At 42.2% G+C, this 20,232-nt stretch overlaps 1 protein-coding gene across 2 annotated transcripts; it reads left to right on the top strand.

The window, feature by feature from the left end:
• Positions 1-316: 316 nt before the first annotated feature.
• LOC129111504 (protein Shroom2-like) lies at positions 317-19,202 on the top strand. Of its 2 annotated transcripts, XM_054623473.1 has the most exons (11): positions 317-530; positions 1,036-1,212; positions 1,864-1,987; positions 11,152-11,274; positions 11,408-13,697; positions 13,931-13,980; positions 15,310-15,933; positions 16,653-17,153; positions 17,711-17,882; positions 17,992-18,264; positions 18,347-19,202. In XM_054623473.1, the coding sequence occupies exons 3-11, from the start codon at positions 1,890-1,892 to the stop codon at positions 18,617-18,619; spliced, it is 4,404 nt and encodes a 1,467-aa protein (XP_054479448.1). In that variant the 5' UTR covers positions 317-530; positions 1,036-1,212; positions 1,864-1,889; the 3' UTR covers positions 18,620-19,202. The 2 variants fall into 2 exon arrangements, with proteins under 2 accessions (XP_054479448.1, XP_054479449.1); XM_054623474.1 differs by lacking the exons at positions 317-530; positions 1,036-1,212; positions 1,864-1,987 and adding an exon at positions 4,381-4,456.
• Positions 19,203-20,232: the final 1,030 nt, after the last annotated feature.

Here is a 20,232-nt window from a genome sequence, read left to right as displayed (position 1 = left end):
TTACATACTTTTTTTTTTTTTTTTTTTTTTTTTACATACTATACTATGACTTTTTTTTTTTTTTTTTTTTTTTTTTTTTTTTTTTTTTTTTTTTTTTTTTTAACATACTATACTATTTTTTTTTTTTTTTTTTTTTATTTTTTACATACTATACTATGACTTTATTTATTTTTTTACATACTATACTATGACTTTATTTATTTCCCTTCTGTCATTGTTTTGTCTTGTAAACCTCCCACCACTTGGGGGCGTAGTTCTGCTCTCAATTAGGCCAGAGGTCAATCTAATCAGTGAGGTCACCTGAGGCAGGTGCTGCTGAAATGGAAGGCAGATCCTGAAGGAGGATGAACAGTGTGATTTATTTTCACTGTGATTTAGCAAAGAAGCTTCTGACACAGAAGCTGGCTGTGCTCTGTATGTTTTATGAAACCCTGTGTTTGTAAATAATACATTTATATTGGAAGCTGAACATTTCTTCAGTTGTTGGAGCTGTTGGAGGACAGAACACCTGAATGCCGGCCAACACCAAGGTATGTGCAGCACTGCCTCCAACACAGGACTGCACACTGTGTGAAATGTGTGAAATGTGTGCACACATGACTTTGTGCATAAAACCCAACGCATCCGTGGTGCACACTATGACTTTTAAAACCTTTTCGACATGCAAAACTATGAGTTTTTGCAACTTTTTATCAACATATTATACTATTACTGTTTTTCAACAAACTATACTATGATCATTATTTTAGATAATACTATATTAGTCATACTATACAATTACTTTTTTTTTGGACACATTATATTTTCACTTTTTATCGTCTTATTTTGACATAAATTAGTATGATTTTTATTTTTTGGTTGGCAATTGCTCAACTATGACTTAACTCTAACTTTGAAAATATTATAAGTAAAAATTGGTCTCTGTGTAACTTGACATGACATTTTACAGCAGTCAAACCTGTTTCTGTGAGGACTCGCATATTAATTGTAATATAATTGGTGATGTTTTGCCGTCATAAATGCTGAATCTTTCAGAGTGAACTGCTGTTGATGGAGCCCACTGAACCAGAGGCATCATGGACGCCGTGGCCTGCAGAGATGACCTGAGGAATTCTGCAGGAGGGATGAAGAGGAGGATGAAGAGCTGGTGGAGATGCTGCTCTGGGGCTTCACACTGAGGGGCGGCACAGAGAGCCTCTGGTCATCACTAAGGTAGGAAATGGTTTCATAAAAGTACTACTAATTATATTAATTAGTCAGAGCTGCCCAAAACCTGAAGATGTTCAGTTTTCTATAATATATGATAAAGACATGCATTAAACCTTCACATTATAGACGCTGACACCAGAGAATATTTGACATTTGTTTTGGAAAAATTAGCAAAATAGACAAAATGCAACTCTCTATAGCAGCAGGATATAAAGAGTCTTAATAAAGAAAACACAGGTTTAATCTTAACCTCATGAGGATTATATCAGATTATAATGTAAATTCAGAATTTAATGCAACATACTGGGAACATTTTCCACCTGCTTGTATTGCTGGTGAGCCGTGCAGCGCCAACTCCCTCAGGTTACAGGAGGAACACTGTTTAATTTTTAATCAGAGCACTCGGGTTGCCGGCCTCCACATGAGGACGAAACGATACCTGTAGGCAGACATCCAACGCAAAAGATGGCTGAAAAACTAAATGTAAATTGTTGTTGGAGCCTTTAAAAACAGCAGAAGACTTGCTGTAACTATTACATTACAATGCATAGTATGTAAAACCCAAATAACTATCAAAAACAAATAAGATGTAGAGGCAGAAGCCTTCAGATCTATTACGATTGAATGCACTTAATGATGTGTGTGTGTTCTCAGGTGGAGGAGGGCAGCGTGGTGATGAAATGGTGAGCGTGAGCGGCGTTCCCCTCAGCGGCTCCCGTCAGGAGGCCATCTGTCTGGTGAAGAGCTCACACAAGACCCTGACCCTGGTGGTCCGAAGGTACCACAACAGTAGACATCTTTGCAAAAAACTTTAAGGCAAACAAGTTAAATGTTTCGTGAACACAAGCAGCATATAAAAAGATTTAAATCAGGAACTATCTGATCAAAGAACAAATAAACAAGATCATAAATCTGACCGGATGTTTGATCTTCCTGACACTTCTTGGGATTTGATGTCCGGTTTGGTTCCTAGTTGTTTTTGTGTCTGTAAAATTAACAATTTTGAATTTAAAAGCTCCCAGTCATGACAAGGTCAGAGGTCAAAGCCACAGGTCCCTGAAAAAAGATTAATTTAACACATTTTGGTGTCTTGCATCCTATGAGCGTATGACAGGTAATAAAGCTGAGGAGAAAACGTAGATATAATTAACAGCCCTGATATATCCCATCATGCATCATTCTCCACCAGCCATAGATTTCTGGTATGAGGGGGTTTCAGATGAGGCCGAGCCAGCCTGACAGCCTGACACATGGGCCTCTCGCTGCGTGTGTGAGGGGGAAACAAAAGCGGGTATTGTTGAGGCAGTTGAGCTGCAGCCAACACTGTTATTTCAGAGTGCAGATATAGACTCCTAGATGAGACACAAAGGAGTGAAAACCTTCTCCAAAGTGACTATTTGCTGCTTTTCTCTGTTGTATTTCTTTTGTAAACTAAATATCTATTTAATTTTCCACTATTTTTCGATGTTTAAAAGGCTGAATATCAATTTATTACAGAAAATAATCTACAGATCAGTCTATTTTGAAAGAAATCAGTAGTTAGAACAGCTATAGCATTTTGTTCCCTCCTGACTTTTACATTTTTATCATAGTTTCTGATTAATTGTATTATTGTTTGTATTTATTTAACTTGTGGTCACTTTTTCTACCATCAATCACTAAATAATTGGAAGTGAAACAAGCTGCTCCACACCTTAACCAGGTTAATCAGGTGTGTTGTGTTGCTCTGCTCCGATGCAGGACATTCTGCAGTGTTTGTTAGTCACTGGTTAATCTCCTTTGTCATGGATCCACAACTCACTAATCTGTGATCGTTTCTAATCCTATAGTTTGTCTGACACGCCACAGAAAGCTGCTCAAAGTTGATCGACATCACAACGTTCTTAAGTGCTGTTTGGTTTGAAAAATGATCCTGTACATGAAGGAAGAAACAGAAGAGTCGTGAGGTTCTTCTTGCAACACAGAAATGTATTTAAACAGTTGCGTACCACGTCTTCAGATCATTGTATTGATGGATTTAGCGCCACCTTGTGGAGGATTGGGCCAACTGTTGTTTGGTTTGTGTCTCTAGGAAGATTTAAATCTTTGAGGAACAAATCTTCTCACAGTGATACCTTTATTAGTGAGGATATATTTGTTGTTACTCCCTTATAAGCAACTTATTTTCAGGTTTTGATGTTACGACCTGCAAATCAGGTTTAAAGAGAAGTAATTAATTAATGAGCATATACGGAAGCTGCATGCAAATTACTGAAATGCATATAAATACATATATTCTACTCCTCTAGGACATTACTGTTTGACAAAGGTATTTATAGTATGCCTCAAATAACTTGAATATTAATACATAATTGTAGATATCCTCCATTCAAGTGCTTTAATTCCCTATTTTAGTTTTTAAAGTTTTACCGTTTATTCTTTTGCATCTCTGCACTATTTTAGATTTGATGTGAGCAAGTGACCTGAAGGAAAAAGAGCTGCTGTTATAGAAAAAGTGACCCGACTCTAAACCAATGAACACTGTTCAAACCCCCAGATCTTTATTTTATATTGTAGTACAGATCCAAATAGGGACATTTTTAAAGAATGTGAATAAACTGATTTTAAGAAATTAAGGGGAAAAGGTTAAAAAAAGAATCAACAAATGTCACAAAGTCTCACTGCTTCATTGTTGTTTATTTTTATATACTGTAAAGAAAGTTTGTTGTTTTATTCCAGGCCTCTCTTCTTCTTCTTCTTCTTCTTCTTTACTACATGTGTTGTTGATGTCCTGTCCTGTCAGAATTATACGCTCACTGGCAAATGGCAACCGAGTCTTAAAGCCTGAATCCAATTACTGGTGGCAAAGCCAGCGGCGTCTGCTCAGCTTTGCAGAGTGGGTCGAGTCAACAGGAGGTGGACCTCTGCTGTGTTTTCACAACCTGCTTCTGCAGAAGAAACTCTGGATGTGAGCGGGTTTAGAGAGCCAGTGCGAGGCTACTTCTGAGAGGGGACACTTCAGAACTCGCTCTCAGAGCTGGTGGAGTCTCCCTGAGAGCTGCCTCTGTCCGGGTGTCCTCCCCTGTTGGCTGGAGCAGTGGTATGGCCCACGTTGCCTAGGTGAGTTGACACTGCTTAGTGGGATAGGCCTTATCAGCAGAGCCCATTGTTTTCTCCAACAGAAACAGTGGGCGCTCCTGTCTGCGTTCCTTCTCACTCTGGACATGTTTGGTTTTTAGAAGATAAAAGAGAAGATCTTTACTCCCAGGTACTTCCTCTTTTTGTCCTTTTTATCTCCTCTGATTCAATCAAGTTGGATTAGATCAGGAAGCCCTATGTGGGCAGGTTTGTGTTGCATAGATGACACATAAAGGTTGAGAAGCATTTTCACACAAGGATCAGATGTAACTTTTAAAAAGAGAGCCTGACAAACTGCCTTTAAAGGTGTGAGGATGTATCTGAAGGTTGACAGCTGTAGAGCAGGTAAAGGGTAAAGTCTATGTGTCGTACTGTTTCTTCAGCTATAGCAGAGATGCTCAGTGTGAATGTAAAAGGCAGAACATGTTTATTAATTACTGTTACAGCTCCTAAACCTGTCTCTCACACACACACACAGGCAAAAAAGCAGACGAGTGTTATTTTACCAACAAAGGAATCATTTTATTCAGACGAGAAAGCATGCAGAGAATTATTATAAATGTCCTAAATTGCTTTCTTTGGCTATATGCATTATATTTCCACTAAATGAAGCAGCTTACAAGAAATGATTATTTTTGTTTGTCACTTTCTTACAATGCAGAGAAACCTGATTAAAACCTAAACATCTGCACTGAGATCATGTTATTACTCCAAAAACACATCAGGGTTTAAAGGCTTCCTGTCTATCTTACCTCTCACTTTAAATAATGCAAAAGAAACAAATGTATGAATTTTATTTTTATTTTATAATTTAGAATGGAAAAACCAGGTTAATGAACTAGTTTAGCTTGTGATGTCATCGGTGAACCCCTGTACTTAACAAACGTAAATCTAATTAAAGTCCAGATGAATACCTGACTATAAAAAAGTAATAATTTATTTGAAACCAAAAATGTATTTATATCAGATCTGAAATGTTAATATTTGCATATTTTAATAGTAAACTGAATATTTAACTTTGCACCAACAAAAGCAGCTGAAATATGTCAACTTGGGCTAATTGTTTTTGTTGATCATTTGAATAAGAGTTTGCTGCATGCTGTTGTGGTGAAGTTTTTCTATAAAAATAAGATTATTGGCTTTATCAGTGTAGATTTAGAGACAGAGCCAGATGTTCCAGCTGTTGCTCGTCTTCAGGTCTGCATTGTGTCAAAGTTCCTCCATGTTATTCCCTCTTTTTCTTTTTTTGTTGCCGGTGCAGTCAGTGTTGCACCGATAAGCCCAGCTGTGATGACGCTCGCACTTTCTATTGTGTCGTCGTGTTCCGAGCTCAGCGGGGCGAGATCGGCCTCACAGGCCGCTGGGTGTTTGGGTTCTAAATATCTCCCTGCACACCAGTTCAATACGTGTGCATCACTTTTGGATGTAAGTTTGTCCGCATTGTGAGAGTTCCTTTGTGCGACACCAGCAGATGGATGATGGAGGGACAGAAAGTGATCAGCTTGAGTGGAAAGTGTTTTCATTTTTAATGAAATTAGAAACATAGAAGTTGTCGTCATATCACCATCTTGAATTGTATTTTGAAATGTCAATATATATACTGTGCTAAATAAGATGCCTACCAAATCAATAAGGGTGTGGGGAAAACTTTAGATTCAGCATTGTTTCACAATATTGTGTGTGTGAAAATATTGTATCGATACACAGACGACCAGTCGAGACCTTTTCTTATATAAACTACAAGTTGAACCTGTTTATTTTTCAGTCCACTAGATGGTGATGAGTTTGGTCTGGTCAGTAAATGAGTAAAGTCGGAAGGGATTTAAAAGAAGTAGGTCAAAACAATAATGGGGTGTTTGACAAACCCATTTTGGTGCAATAGAAATGGTTGAAGTGAGATGAACTTGCATCTTATTAGATGTCAACAAACTGCATGATTTGCTCTTGAAAAAGGCAATAAATCGCAATATGGTATCGCAATACTGAGCATATATCACTAAATGCTTACAAACGCAAAAAGATTGTATCGTCATAATGTATCAAGTGACTTTCTCCCACTGATCCAACATACTATCAAGTTTGTTATAGTATTGCGATAACGTACATATTGCGATGTATTACTTAATTATTTACGAAATGGCTGATGGACATTTTAATAATGTTTTAGGTGAATAGACTCACGGGACAGTTTGAGCAGTGACTTCCCTTCAAACACACATGATTTGTGTTTTAAAGAGTCTGCAGCCTCTCCTCCCAGTGGAGGAGTTTCTTCATGGGGGAGTCGTCTCTCGGTATCTGCCTCCCTTCCTCCCCCTCAACCTGACATTGGCTGGTATCTCTCAAAACAGACTCGGACCCGGGCCAAACATTCCTGTCTGTGTTTCCTGACAAGGACACTGAAGTCGATCTTTAGCAGAAAAACAGAGCTGTGAAATGGAGTGTTGATGGAATGTGCAGAAGTATCAGATACCTGCTCAACAACGGGGCAAAACCTGTGTGGTGTCAGAGTTTACCCAGGATTCAAATCTGAGAGTCAGAGCCAAGTATAAAGTGTCAGAAATGTATCATCGGAGCCACTGGAAAGCTCTTCCTGTGCCAGTGAGATATTTAGATATCTAGGTTGAAATGAGCATTATTTGGTTGAGAAAGTGTTCCGTCGACCATAGTAAAGGTGGTTTAAACCTGCGATCTGAGATTTGTTTTGATTTCTGTTTGGATTTCATCTTTTTGGTTGATCAGGAGAGTCTCTTCAGAGCAGGGTCGACACTTTTTCTGGATATATTTGCTGCCACATTAGAAAACACAGTACAACATAGAATATCCTTGTCTTTAAGGCTCATCGAAGCCTGTACCAGATTTGGCAGCAGAAATGGTTGTGCCTTTATCTCTCTACTTTGTGACCAACTCTAAACTGTTGTGGTGTTCACGTCCTGTTGGTCTGACTTTCCCAGCAGCCCCAGCGGCTCTGCAGGCCCAGCAACTTGCAGCCCAAACATTAGATTACAGCGAGGACTCTGCAGGACAATAACTCCACCCCTTGGTCTCAAATCCCCCTTCATAATCCCCGAGGAAAGCTCCTCCGCAGCACAAGGTGGAGTGTTTGTGTTCGTACTGGGAGGAGGACGAGGGGGGGGCAGCTCTTCAGTCCTGTTCTCAGATTCCTCACACTGGTGACAGACTGGTGTCAGACTGCTGGGAGTTGTGGTGTCAAAGAGGATCTTTTTTGTGGTTCTGAAGGAGTCCTTTTTGAAAAGACTGACAAACTAAACTAGTTGGTAAGTTTCAACGTTTTCTCCTCATGTTGTCGCTCTGTTTCACTTCATTTCATTAAGAGACACCTGAAGAAGTTTGGCTCCTTGTCAACATGGTTATAATAGAAATCAGCTTGTTTCAGGTATTTATACTTAGTATTCTTACTGCCTGTGTTATGAAATAAGGTTTTAATACTTAAATCATAGATGACTTAATAAGATAGAGAAGAGATTTGCTTTTGGTTGAGTTTTTCTGAGCCAACCAATAATATTTTAATTCATTATTTTATCATTAAGTCTGAAACATTGTCATAAAATAGTGAAAAATGCAGATGTTTCCAAAACCCAGATTTTTGACTTGGATAGACATTTTGAAAAACTTGATAGTGAAGCCAAACCGCATTTCTGCTTCATAAATCACTTAATCGGTCCAAATTTGATCCACATTTTTGTAGATTGCTTTTCTGTTGATCAACGAACCTGTTCAGTACTTCCTGGTATTCTGTCGGTACAAATTATACGTATACCACGTCAGAATTATCCGTCTCTGTGTGCCGATGTAAGACACAACTGGACTAATTCTTCTGTTTCCTCCACTGGAAGTCCAACATGTTATTGCTTCACTACAAGGAGTTTGTATATAATCTCTTATTTGTTAGTAGAATGCAGGACAAACAGTGTTTGTGGAGTGAATGGTGCTCAATAGGAAGATGTTTGGTACGATGAGAGAAGCGTGTTGAAGAAGCTGCATGTAAAACATTTCTTGAGCATCTTATTGTCCGAATCTTTTTGTTTCACCTCGATACTAATATATATTTTAGTTATTTTCTGACTGCACTTCTCCAGCTTTATCAAATCCTCTTGTTGACAAATGTTCTAGTAGCCAACTGGGTCAGTGGTGTTTCATGTTCCTTTCTTCAGCTCGTATATCGTCTCCTCCTCTGTGGAATATCTGTGACAGAGCAGCTGTATCCCCTGACAATAGACCTTCAGCCCTTTACAAAAAGTCACATTTGCATTTCCATTGTGTCGGAGCTCGTTTGGAGGCGACTCTCACTTTGTGTGTCACATTGAGAGAGAGAGCTGGAGGGGTTTTAAGTAACAGTTTGTGATCAATGTTCACCTCATGAAAGAACTGTAGTCTTTTCCTACCTTTTCATAGTTTTGGTCTGTTGAATGAATGTTTTCTACATGAATGCATGCAGAAAAGCCCTTTTTTTGGCTGTTACTTTGTACAGTTTAATCCATTTTAATTAACAGTTATTCTAAGCTAATGCTGATTTAAAAATGTGCTGAAAATAAAAGCAAGTAAGTTTGGCCTCCTAAATGGAAACTCTTTTAGAATTGTTTTGGATTTCTTTGCATTTAAGTATTTTTATTTAAATGCATAGAAAATATTGGCACTTTAAACAGCATTAGCAGAAACGCACAATTTTATATTTATATTTTCCAAGAAATTGCTGATATGGACCAGTTTTTTCACGGGAAGGTTCCAAGAAAGCAAATCATAAGCAGATTAATTAAAGGAAAAATGATGACAGTGCTTATGTGGTACACCAATTAATTCCAGTTAGTGTTTAGTCAGTGCCAGCAGGTCACATGATCATGCAAAGAATGTCTACCATGCAAGCACATCATTCTAATCAAGTAACTTTTAATAAAGTATTCAAAAATCAAAAATATTTAATTGGACCATTGAGCAATTCTCTGCAACCACTTGTTGACCTTTGACCTTTATTTTTTTCCCTTCCTTCCCCTCTTATTTTATGCGTTTCTTTATTCTTTTGACCATGTGGTTTTGTGTTTATTGTAATTATCTGAAATAAGTTTAAAACTCTTAATAGTAAAAGCTTAAAACCACAACAATGCAATTCAGGTGATTAGTACCAAATATGTCTTCAATCTCTCAAGAAAATCGGACAGTAGAAGTATTGTTGGAAAGTTGGAAAGCAGGTCCCATACTTTCTTTCTTCCTGTGAAGCCTCTCAGACTCCTGGGAGATGGCGAACACAGACGTTCTCTTGAAGCGATGGTTTCCTCCCTGCATTCCTCTGCTGAAAGAATGCAGCGTCTCCATCGTGAGCGGTCAGGGTTAGCGTTTCAATCAAAGCCAATGAAATCTCATTTAGCTGCGATATTTCACATCCACCTGACACTTGAACTTGGGTGACAACATTTTAAGAATCCTTTTTTTTTTAATCAGAGTATAGTTTAGGAGCCTTTTATTTTGTGGCATTAACACATTTCCAAATTTAAGCTGCACATTAAAACTTTGAAGAAATGGAGGTTGTGGTGGTTGAGTATCTGTCTCTCAAATGTTTCTAAAAGCTAAGCAGCTAAGCTTCGGCTGGGCCATATGGCTGTGACAGATCTGTCTCCCTCTCCTGTTGTCAAAGCCCTTCAAAATAAGAGGTTACACTCCACAGCCAATAGGAAGTTTCCAGACTGCTTGGACATCAATCTGTGAGAAAGTCGTCTCCAAAATGCAGCGACGTGTCAGCATTTTAACAACACAGATTGTCCTAATCTCTTTCTCCTTCCTCCACTCGCTGCCCATCAGGGCTGAAATGGTTGATGTTGTATCACCACACACAATGCCGTCAGAAACCGAGGTTCACGTGGCGAGGAGCTTTCTCACCAAGATTTTGCGAAGCTCTATGAGGTACCTTCAGCCAGCCTTGTGTCGTTGTGTTTGCTGGTAGTTTTTCGTGAACCTAAGTGATGGAGTTTGTACATTGTGCTTTGTGCTCCTTCCTTCCTTTTTGTATTCTGTGTTTATTTATTAGAAGTGTGGTCCAAACGTTTAGTTCCTATTTGAGTTCCTAAAGTGGTGTTCGCCTCATCATAGCTGATTAGTTGGTTTTCATGTCATGAAGTCAACGTGTTGTTATATTTCTTCTCTGGTTCAATGTGTTGTGTGAAATCACGATGTTGAATATGTGTAAATCTTTTCTTTTTCAACATGCTCTCCAGGAAAAACCGCTTCAAAGGGTATGTGGAGGTTTGGTGTGAGCAAAGTGCATATACAGTGATTTCATGAGATCAGTTTAGCTTTCTTGGGTTCTTACAAATTTAAGTATGATATTATAACAAAAGAATCTGCACACAGATACCTCGAAAAATGTATAATAGGTCCCAATGCATGTGAATGCCAAACTAGAAACTAAGCACATCCATACACGGAGGGGTTTGTCATTCATGGAGATTCTTATCGTTTAATGATGAATTCATATTTGATTTATATTTATTCAGGCCAATATTTCCACAAATACTCCAGTTGTTAGTTTGGATCCTTTTTTTAAAAGCACACCATGGATAAATAAGGTTTTGGGATCTGACTGTTCATCTGCTAATGTTGCTTTATCTCCTGGACAAACATGTTCAACCGAGTATATATTTGTTTTAGTATGAATATTTCCCATTTTTAGACAAACACCTGATCCCTGAGTAACAGTGGGGTCCTGAAGGTGAATGATGGGAGTGCAAAATTGCTTGAAAAAAATGTTTAACCATTGAACTCTGCAGCTGAAATGGTCCCTTGTTTTAAGTGTTTGGTTGGGTCTGTGCCTCGCAGGAAGAATGATCCGAACTCACGCCCGCATTCCTGGCACTCCTCCAAGCTGACAGAAGAGGAGTCGGAGTCCGCCAGGCGAGACGCCACCACGGCATCGGCCTGGCAGCCAAAACATGACGCAAGGTGAGACTTCAGGGTTCTCTTTGAGCTTCTCATATGAACGGGGCAGAACATATTTTCGTATTTGTTTGTTAGCGTTGGTGTTGTGTGGAGGATGTTCATTCTCATCTCTTTTTGTTCTGACGATACCCACCAGGCCCAAAGAGTCTAATGAAGGGGACCAGAACTCCCAGTGTCAGCTAACCAGCCGGTTGAGCTCAGGGAACAACATGGAGAAGCTGGAGCGTCCCTCTCATCCATTCCCACCAGGTCGTCTTTCCCCGAACAAATACATCAGCAGTGCTGAGCCGCTCTGTGGACCAGGAGGCAAAAGAGACTCCGCCTTCAGCTGTTTCTCCATCACCTCCAGTCCTCCTGTTCATGACCACAGAACATCTGTTAGGAAGGGTACCAGCACTGAAAACATTTTCTTCAAGGGCCCTCAGCAGGCGGATCGGCCCAGGTACCCACAGCCGACGCTGGGGACCGGAGGCTGGGAGGGGTCCCGGGGCGAGGAGCAGACTGCCTCTCGGGTGTCTGTTGCAGGGAGGCCCAGCGTGGGCCCAGTGTGGCAGGTACCAGAGAAGAAGTCCCAGTCTCCTCCTCCACCACCGCCTCCCCTGCGCAGTGACAGTTTTGCGGCCACAAAGGTTTTCCCGTACCCTGAAGGGCCCAGTGGTCCTGCAAAGACCCACGGCAGGTCCTTTGAAAAACTGACAGAAAACCACCTCAGATCTCAGCCGGAGAAACCCTCACAGGCCAGATGTAGCTTCAACCCCCTGCCCGCCAAAGACTTCCTCCACCCCGACACGGCTGCCGACCACAACCACAACCAGCTGCACGCCAACAAACTCTTCTCACTGTCCAGCAACGATGTCAGACAGTCTCATTACACACAGCTACCTGCCCACCAGAGGCAACACAGTGACGAAAGCCCCTTCTCCGTGCAGACCAGGTCAGCACCTCCCACCAAGATCCAGAGTGTAGGAAGCTACTATCGCAGCCTCCAGGATCTGCCCACAAACATCTTCAGCCGGAAACACGTGCGGCACTCCACAGCATCCATGGCAAGCTCTCTTGCAAACCCAAACCAGGAGAACGGGGGTCACAACCGATACTACGGCCTCGTAACCAAGCATGTGGTTCAGACTGCTGAGCTCCATGTTAGGCACGGCAAAGCAGAGGTTCGGAGGGGGGAAACGGAGAAACCGCAACGGGTTAACAGCAATGAACCAGGCTTCCCAAGTACCTTAAAGACAAATGGTAAGACGAAATACCCTCTACCTCAGTCCCAGCTGCCTTATGGTGACGTTAAGGAGCGCAGTGGTCATTCCCATCCGGGGAACGGCCTACATTATGACCGCCAGACCTCTGAACTTTCCAATCAAAGCCGCGGCCTCGAGGATGCTGCAAAGAGAGGTGAAGGGCACGTTAATGACCCAAAAAGACACGTCACAACACATCACGGTAATGAACATAAGGTCGGTCTTTCACGGCACAAAGACCCATGGGTGCCGCAAGAAGACCACCGAATATCCCCCCTGAAAACCCCTCTTCTCCACTCGCTGGCGCAGGAGAGTAGAAGTCTGGCCGCGAGGCAACCAGCAGCTACGACCACGGTTTCCACACAGGATGCCGGTGACACCGTGGCAGCCAACAGTGGAAAAACGAACCGCCGCAGCGACCGTTATGCCACCACCCTCCGCAACGAGATCCAGCAGAAGCGAGCCCAGCTGCAAAAGAGCCGCAGCGCTGCGACCCTGACATGCGATGAGGAGGCAGAGGAGTGGAGAGCCACAAAGACATCTATGTCTTCTGGTGTCTCCTCCTCCAACACCTACAAGGACCACCTGAAAGAGGCGCAGGCCAGGGTCCTCCAGGCCACCTCCTTCCAGAGACGGGACCTTGAGCCTCTTGGACCAGAGGCGCCGGTCGTTAAAACCTCCAATGGACGCATTAGAGGACGAAAGCGCTTCCCCCTGGCCAAGAGGATGCACTCCTTCTCAGAGCCTGACAAGATAAACAAAGTGGGAGTGGAGGGAGAACCTCAGACGGGGTCTTTCGGAGAGCGGAGGAAGTTCTTTGAGGCCAAACCAGCGTTTTCCAGGCCCGTGCTGAAGTCCAGTCAGGGTGCAAACTTGAACGTGGAGCTTGGTGAGATGGGAAAACCCAAAGAGAGAACCCCCTTTGCAGAGGAGGAGGCTCACCCATCTGCAGATCCCACACACCTCAGCCCCGGACACAAGCAGGTCTTGGTAGACCAGCAGAGGCTTGGGACCTTCGCTGAGTACCAGGCTACGTGGAACAAACAGAAGAAGTCACCAGAGGCCAAGACGCAAGGGCGGTATCACTCAGCGGAGAACATCTTGGATGCAGATGCAGAGGAGGAGGCTGTGTGCGTCCACGAGAGATCCCGGTCCTCTCCCTCTGCAGACTTCTATACACAGGTGAGAATAAAGGCTGTTTGTGGAACTGAGTGATGGAGAGAAGTCTCTTTTTTTAAACCGATGGAGGAAGGTGACCTAACAACATGAGATGTTTAGTAATGATGAAAGGCACGAAATTAAAACTTAAAGCTGTATTTTTTTAAGTAATTAAGAAAGACTGGATGTTTTCATCCTAGAGCTTGTGAATGGATTTGCAGAGTTGGGTAAATAAATCTTATGCCTTTCTTTTGCAGAATATTCCTTCTCCATGGAGAGACCCTCACACCCAGCAGAGCAGTTACAGGTGAGATTAAGGTTTACAATAGTCATTCTTACTGGATTTAGTAAATGCTCTGCAAGTTTCTTCCCATAGGGTTCAGTATGATAAATACGTAATGACCTTGTCTATGTCTGCCATTCTTCACTGGAATATCCGCTAAAAAGAAATGCATATGAAGTTTCATGTGAATGTGAGATTTCAGAGCAGAGAAAGAACACGTCTCAGTTCTATTTCCAGGTTTCCTGAGTTAAAGGATAATAATATCATCCGTCATGCTAGATCTCCTCCTAACCTTATCTCCTGTTGGAGCTCATGTTGAGGTGAACAGTATCTTCTGGAATCCTGTAAACACATATACACACCTGCATTTGCAAAAGTGTGTGCAATCATTTTAACCTTAAGCTGCTTTTGAAAATGAACAATGATCTGTTTCGTTCATGATCACTGTCGTCTAAATGGTGATATTAATCTACAGCATGTGTTTCTTTGTGTGACATTAAACACCTTTCAGGAAATATGACGTGTAAGCAAACCTTTCACATGGATATTTTCGCTGAATGGCTGCTCGAATTTCTTCTTTCTAGTTTTACTTCATGCACCTTTTTTGCGGGTGGTGTTTTTAACAAGATTAAATTCCACTCAATGAAGTTTGAGGTCATTTGTGCAGTTGAACTTCAGAATCATGGCCATTTCACTTTAAGATTAAAAGATAAAACTAGAGAATTTCACCCTAAATTAAGCTCAAAGTGATGCTTGTGTGTCTCGGCCTGTCAATGCATTATTGATACTGTTAATCAGTTAATGTGAAATGTATTTAAGTGGCCTGTCTCTAAATCAGACCCTGCCCTTTTCTGTCTCTGCTCAGGTGTAATCCAACCTCTGTTTGGTTTTCACACCCATAGCTCAGGTTTCCTAAACTGTAACACGCACGCACACGCTGTGAACACACCTCTAAATCCTCTGAACCTACAAGAACCAATCAAATATGTTAGTGGAGCAAACATGGCGGTGCATTTACCAAGTAAACAACTTCTTGTGGACTATTTTCCAAATGTAGGATTATAGAGCTAGCAGAAATGTACTTCTGACTGATAGTTTCCTCCTGGTTACACTGAAACACACTATACATGTGGAACGTATCCATGAGAACCTGTGTGTAAAACTTTTTCTTAACTTTTATTCTCTGAATCTAGATTTGTAGAGATGTTTAATCAATATATTAAACGTCTTTTGAGAGTTCCAGGTGTTTGAACAGCTTTATAAAGAGACGGTTGTTTAACCTCTTAAGTGACAAAGGTAAATTTAACTTTAACCGCAGTTATTGATGCAGTTTGTCTTCACTTTGACCTCTAGAGGAAAAACGGAGAGCAGCCTGCGATGCCAGCCCGACCGCAGCCCACAGTCGGTCCCTTCAGTCCCCAGAAACGAGGGCCCGGTCCCAGGCCTCGCTGACCACAGGACCAAACCAGACGCTGCCAATCCCTCCCACACAACTCACTCCTCCGGCCCTCGCAGCCTCAGCCCCGACCCAGGATCCCAGTACCCATCCCAGCTTCCACAAACTAAGGGCCTCCTGCCTCCGCCCAGGCCCCATTTAGGCCCTGAAACCACATCCTCCTCCCAGGAATTCCTCACTGGCGCCCAGGCAGACCCGACAGCGCTCCAGCCTCTGTCCAGCTGCAGCTCGGACACCCAGCACCATGCTGCTGCCCAGAACTCCTCCGCTGGCCCCGCCTCGCCCAGCGCCCCTCACCTCAGCAGCACGTCCAGAACCAACGTGAGCAGAGGAGGTGGAGGAAACGAGGTGGAGAAGGAGCAACTGCAGCCACCTCCCTCGTCCTCCCTGCTCTCCTCCTGGACAGCAGCTCCGTCTTTTCCTGTGACAGACAGAGCACGGTCTCCCTCGCCACAGTTTGCACCGCCGAGACTGACGGACAAACCGCCGGCCGTGTCCGTGCAGCACGACTCACCTCTCAGGTAAGCAGCTTAGCTGAAGGGCTTCAGGTTTTACTCACCGCCCCTCGTCATGTAAAGCGTTCCTGTTCTAGTAGAGGCTTTGAACTTCAGGTAAACAAGTTCAAGTCAACAGAATGGAGTAGAAAATATGATCATGCTTATACCTCAGACTTTAAATAACACTTTGTTGGGCTTTACCTCAAATGGCACAAAAAAAGTGACACGGAGTAAACCGAAAAAGTAGCTGGGAAAATACCTAAAGTGGTAAATGTGTTCTCGGAGAGGAAGATCAGTTTGATTGTTCATGTAGTCGATCAAACTGGAGGCTGTAATTTAGTTAAAGCCACATGGCTGCTGTGACCTTTGGTTTCCACTGCAGTACTACTGTAAGATCCATCCTTTAATTAGAAATGGTCGACTGTGTGGAGAACAATGTTTCCATGCTCTGTTCTGCCTCTTTGTGTCGGTGTTTTTAATGGTACAGTTGGAATGAATTGGGTTTCTAAAACCATACTTTTAGTTGAAAATAGAAAAATGTTAAATTTACAGTAGCTCATCTTCTGTTTTCTTTAGTCTTTGAGTTTAAAATGAATAAGCTCTCCCCCTCTCAGACTAAATACCTATGAGCAGGGTAAAGAGTTGTTTGGTAGCCAGAAAAGTCCAAATCTTTTGGGGTCTTTTTTGCAGATTACACCTTAAAAATTGAATCATTTCTGGCTTTAATGTTGAACTCCGTCCAGGTCAGAAAATGCTTTGAAGCGGACAGCAGAGATGGATGTGAACAGTCCGGTGAGGAAAGTCCCCGTGAGGATCGTCCACGCTGAGTCCAGCTCGGAGCGAGAAGGCCGGGCCTACCTGCCTCAGAGCAGCGAGACCTGCAGCGTCTTCCAGCCTCCGGTCCACGTCCCCTCCCTGAGCGCCGGCGAGCGCCCGGCCTCCTCCCTGTTCAGCGCCTACACCCGCCAGGACCCGGCTCAGGCTTCGGTGTCAGTCCAGGAGTCCAGTCCGGCGGCGGCTCGGCGCTCAGAGGAGGACGCCAAGAGAGAGGAGCTGGCCAGGGACATCATGGGTAAAGACAAGTCCCTGGTGGACATCTTGGACCAGAGTGGCAGGAAGACCACCATGGACCTGATGGAAGGACTCTTCCCCACAGAGGAGCAGGTCCTGGAGGGGAACCACCAGCGCAGGAGGGCCTCCTCTGGATCCAGACTGCCCACCTCCTCCCCCAGGAGCATGGACAGGTGGGACATTTAACGAGTACAGCCAGGCGTACCAACGTTCTTATTAGTTTTTGACTTTTAAAGGCTTGTCTCTGGTTCTGCTGCATTCTTCCAGCTTCAGAAACAATAAAGGTTTCAGTCCAGCCTGTTCAACCTTTATTAGTCTGCTCTCTGGTGGACAAATGTCTCATTACAGTTGTCTTCTCCGTTCAAAACGACCTCTTTAGTCTCTTGTTCTTTAAATTACAGGCCTATTTTCATCTGCCTGTTGCAAAGCAGATTGATTTTTAAAATACCCTGAATACTGAACACTATCTTGTACTGCGGCTATTGTTGTTCAATACAGATAATGATGATCATTTATTCATATAGCACCTTTCATAACATAAAATGCAGCTCAAAGTGCTTCTCAAGAAGCAAAAACAGATACAAAATAGGTTAATATAAGTTGATAGTGCTAAAAACTATTTCAAGATATAAAAACCTTAAAAACAAGAATGAGAGATACAAAATGAATGCATTTATGAAAAGGTGGAATTAATTAAAAGCAAGATTGTAAAAATGTGTTTGTGTGTCAGGAGGGAGGAGGAGGACTTGTCCGTCTCAGCAGCCTCCCTGGTCCCCAGCTCCTCATACTACAACACATCGGCTCCCAAAGCCGAGCTCCTCATCAAGATGAAGGACATGCAGGAGCAGCTGGAGGAGCAGGACTCTGAGGACGAGCTGGACGTCGACCTCGCCAGTAAAAAGGTAAAGACGGTGTGTGATATAATGTTTTATAACGGCCTTAATCAGTCAATCTCTACAGATATTTCTCTTACATTTGTTTTCACGTATGTGTTCTCTCTAAAACCACCAGCAAGAGCTGATCTCCAGCCTGGCCAGGAAGCTGGAGGTTCTGCGTGAGGCCCGGCACAGCCTGCAGGAGGACGTGGAGGACAACGAGGCTCTGGGCCGGGAGGTGGAGGCCACGGTGCAGCGTCTCTGTCAGGCCAACCAGCTCGACAAGTTCTGCATGTTCGTAGGCGACCTGGACAAGGTGGTGAGCCTGCTGCTGTCGCTGTCGGGGAGGCTCGCCCGGGTGGAGAACGCCCTGAACAGCCTGGAGGACGAGGCCCCGCAGGAGGAGAAGGTAAGAGCCGAGAGCACGGGGGGAAAACACTGAATGTGTTCAGATATGTACTGATTAATGACTAATATCCACCCTTCATCAGAGAACGCTGACGGAGAAGCGTAAGCTGCTGATGCAGCAGCACGAGGACGCCAAGGAGCTGAAGGAGAACCTGGACCGTCGGGAGCGGCTGGTTTCCGGCATCATGGAGGCCCACCTGGACCCAGAGAGCCTGGACGACTACCGACACTTTGTGAAGATGAAGTCAGCGCTCATCATCGAGCAGCGCAAACTGGAGGACAAGGTCAAGCTGGGCGAGGAGCAGCTGAAGTGCCTGGTGGACAGTCTGCCGCTGGAGCAGAGGCCGCTGTTCTGACCCCTTCACCTGGAAGAGCATCTGGTTCTGCAGGAGAAACACTGGATCCAGATGGAGGCACATTCGAGGGAGCTACATGGAGCATTTTGTTATTTATGTCTTCGTTAAAAGAGGATTTCATGCCAGTGGTATTGCTTTTCAAGAATTAATACTACATTTCCCACGTGGCCCTTTTTCACCAAATAGTTCTCGGAACAAAGGAGCCTCAGGAACTAAATCAGGTCTTTTTGACCCGTAATTGATTAAATACGACGGCTGCTTTGAGGCCCAATCTTTGCACAATGACTAGACAAGAACACAGACGTTGTGTTTTCATTCTTGTTCTTCTGCTTTGGTACGCATCTGTATTAATACTGAATAAACTAGACTTGCAGGGAAAGTTCCTGAGTTCCTAAAAAGGTTCCAGGGTTCCTGAAAAAGTAAAACAATGGGCTCATGGTCGCAGAAGAAATGTATTTTATTGACTGAAGAGGATAAACAAAAGATTAAATGTTGACTTTTCATTCCCTCTGCAGAAACTCTTAATTTAGACATTAATTCCAGTTTGTTCTGGAAGTTCCCTTAATGTACATTTAGTCCAGAGACAGTGTTGTTTATATATATATATATATATATATATATATATATATATATATATATATATATATATATATATATATAATATATATATATATATATATATATATATATATATATATATATATATATATATATATATATATATATATATATATTAATATAATATATATATATATATTAATATAATATATATATATATATATATATATTAATATATATATATATATATATATATTATAAAGTCAACATTCATTCATTTCTGATTGTTTTATAACATTTTATATATTAGTATCCCAAAGTCAACATATTCATTCATTTCTGATTGTTTTATAACATTTTATACTACACTTTTGGAGGTGTTTTATCACCGTTAAATCAAAGTTGAATGTTTAATACTCAAACACAGATTTTAGATGGCGTAAAACTTTAATCACAATCATATTTCATTGTGTATGTATTTGCATCTCGACAGCCCTTGAGAGATGATGAGAGTTATGAGCTGCAGCGATAAAAGTCAAACACACAAACCAGATGTTCTCAGCATTATCTCAGTGTTTCTAGTCTCCCATTATTTGTGTTTCTGGATTGTTGTAGTTAAGTTGCATCATGAGCTGCATGTGGCTTGGTTTGTAATGAATTACCACCAGGTGTGTTTTTAAGTTTTATCTTAGTGATATTACTTAGTAATTTATTGGTAGCCTTTTTGAAAACTTCTCTGGAGAAAGGGGAATTGTCTCCCCAGTAATTTATTTTCACTTGTGACGTATTTGACAGAATTAAATGAAGAGTTTGATTCCTGTTTAACTTCCCGTCAGCAATGATATCAACTTAGATGTCCTGCTTTTACGAGAACCCATCTCTTTCTCTAAGGGTCGATGACTTTGTTTTTACATACGATCTCACTTTGGAGTGAACTCTTTAATTTATGCTAGAATAAGAGCTGACGACTGGATGAACTCATAGAGACCATGTGGACTTTTTGCAGCAGGACTAGTTATCTCTAAAATATTTTCCCTGGATGCTTTTGTTGCCTG

The sequence above is a fragment of the Anoplopoma fimbria genome, chromosome 22 (genome assembly GCF_027596085.1).
Source record: "Anoplopoma fimbria isolate UVic2021 breed Golden Eagle Sablefish chromosome 22, Afim_UVic_2022, whole genome shotgun sequence".
Classification (NCBI taxonomy): domain Eukaryota; kingdom Metazoa; phylum Chordata; class Actinopteri; order Perciformes; family Anoplopomatidae; genus Anoplopoma; species Anoplopoma fimbria.
This window is presented reverse-complemented; position numbering and strand designations above follow the sequence as displayed.

Bases quoted from the DNA above. Each gene is read 5' to 3' on its own strand.
- LOC129111504 (XM_054623473.1), top strand. From the start codon at position 1,890: ATGGTGAGCGTGAGCGGCGTTCCCCTCAGCGGCTCCCGTCAGGAGGCC. The intron at 15,934-16,652 runs GTAAGCAGCTTA...AACTCCGTCCAG, and splicing joins CAGCACGACTCACCTCTCAG to GTCAGAAAATGCTTTGAAGC. The intron at 17,883-17,991 runs GTAAAGACGGTG...TAAAACCACCAG, and splicing joins TCGACCTCGCCAGTAAAAAG to CAAGAGCTGATCTCCAGCCT.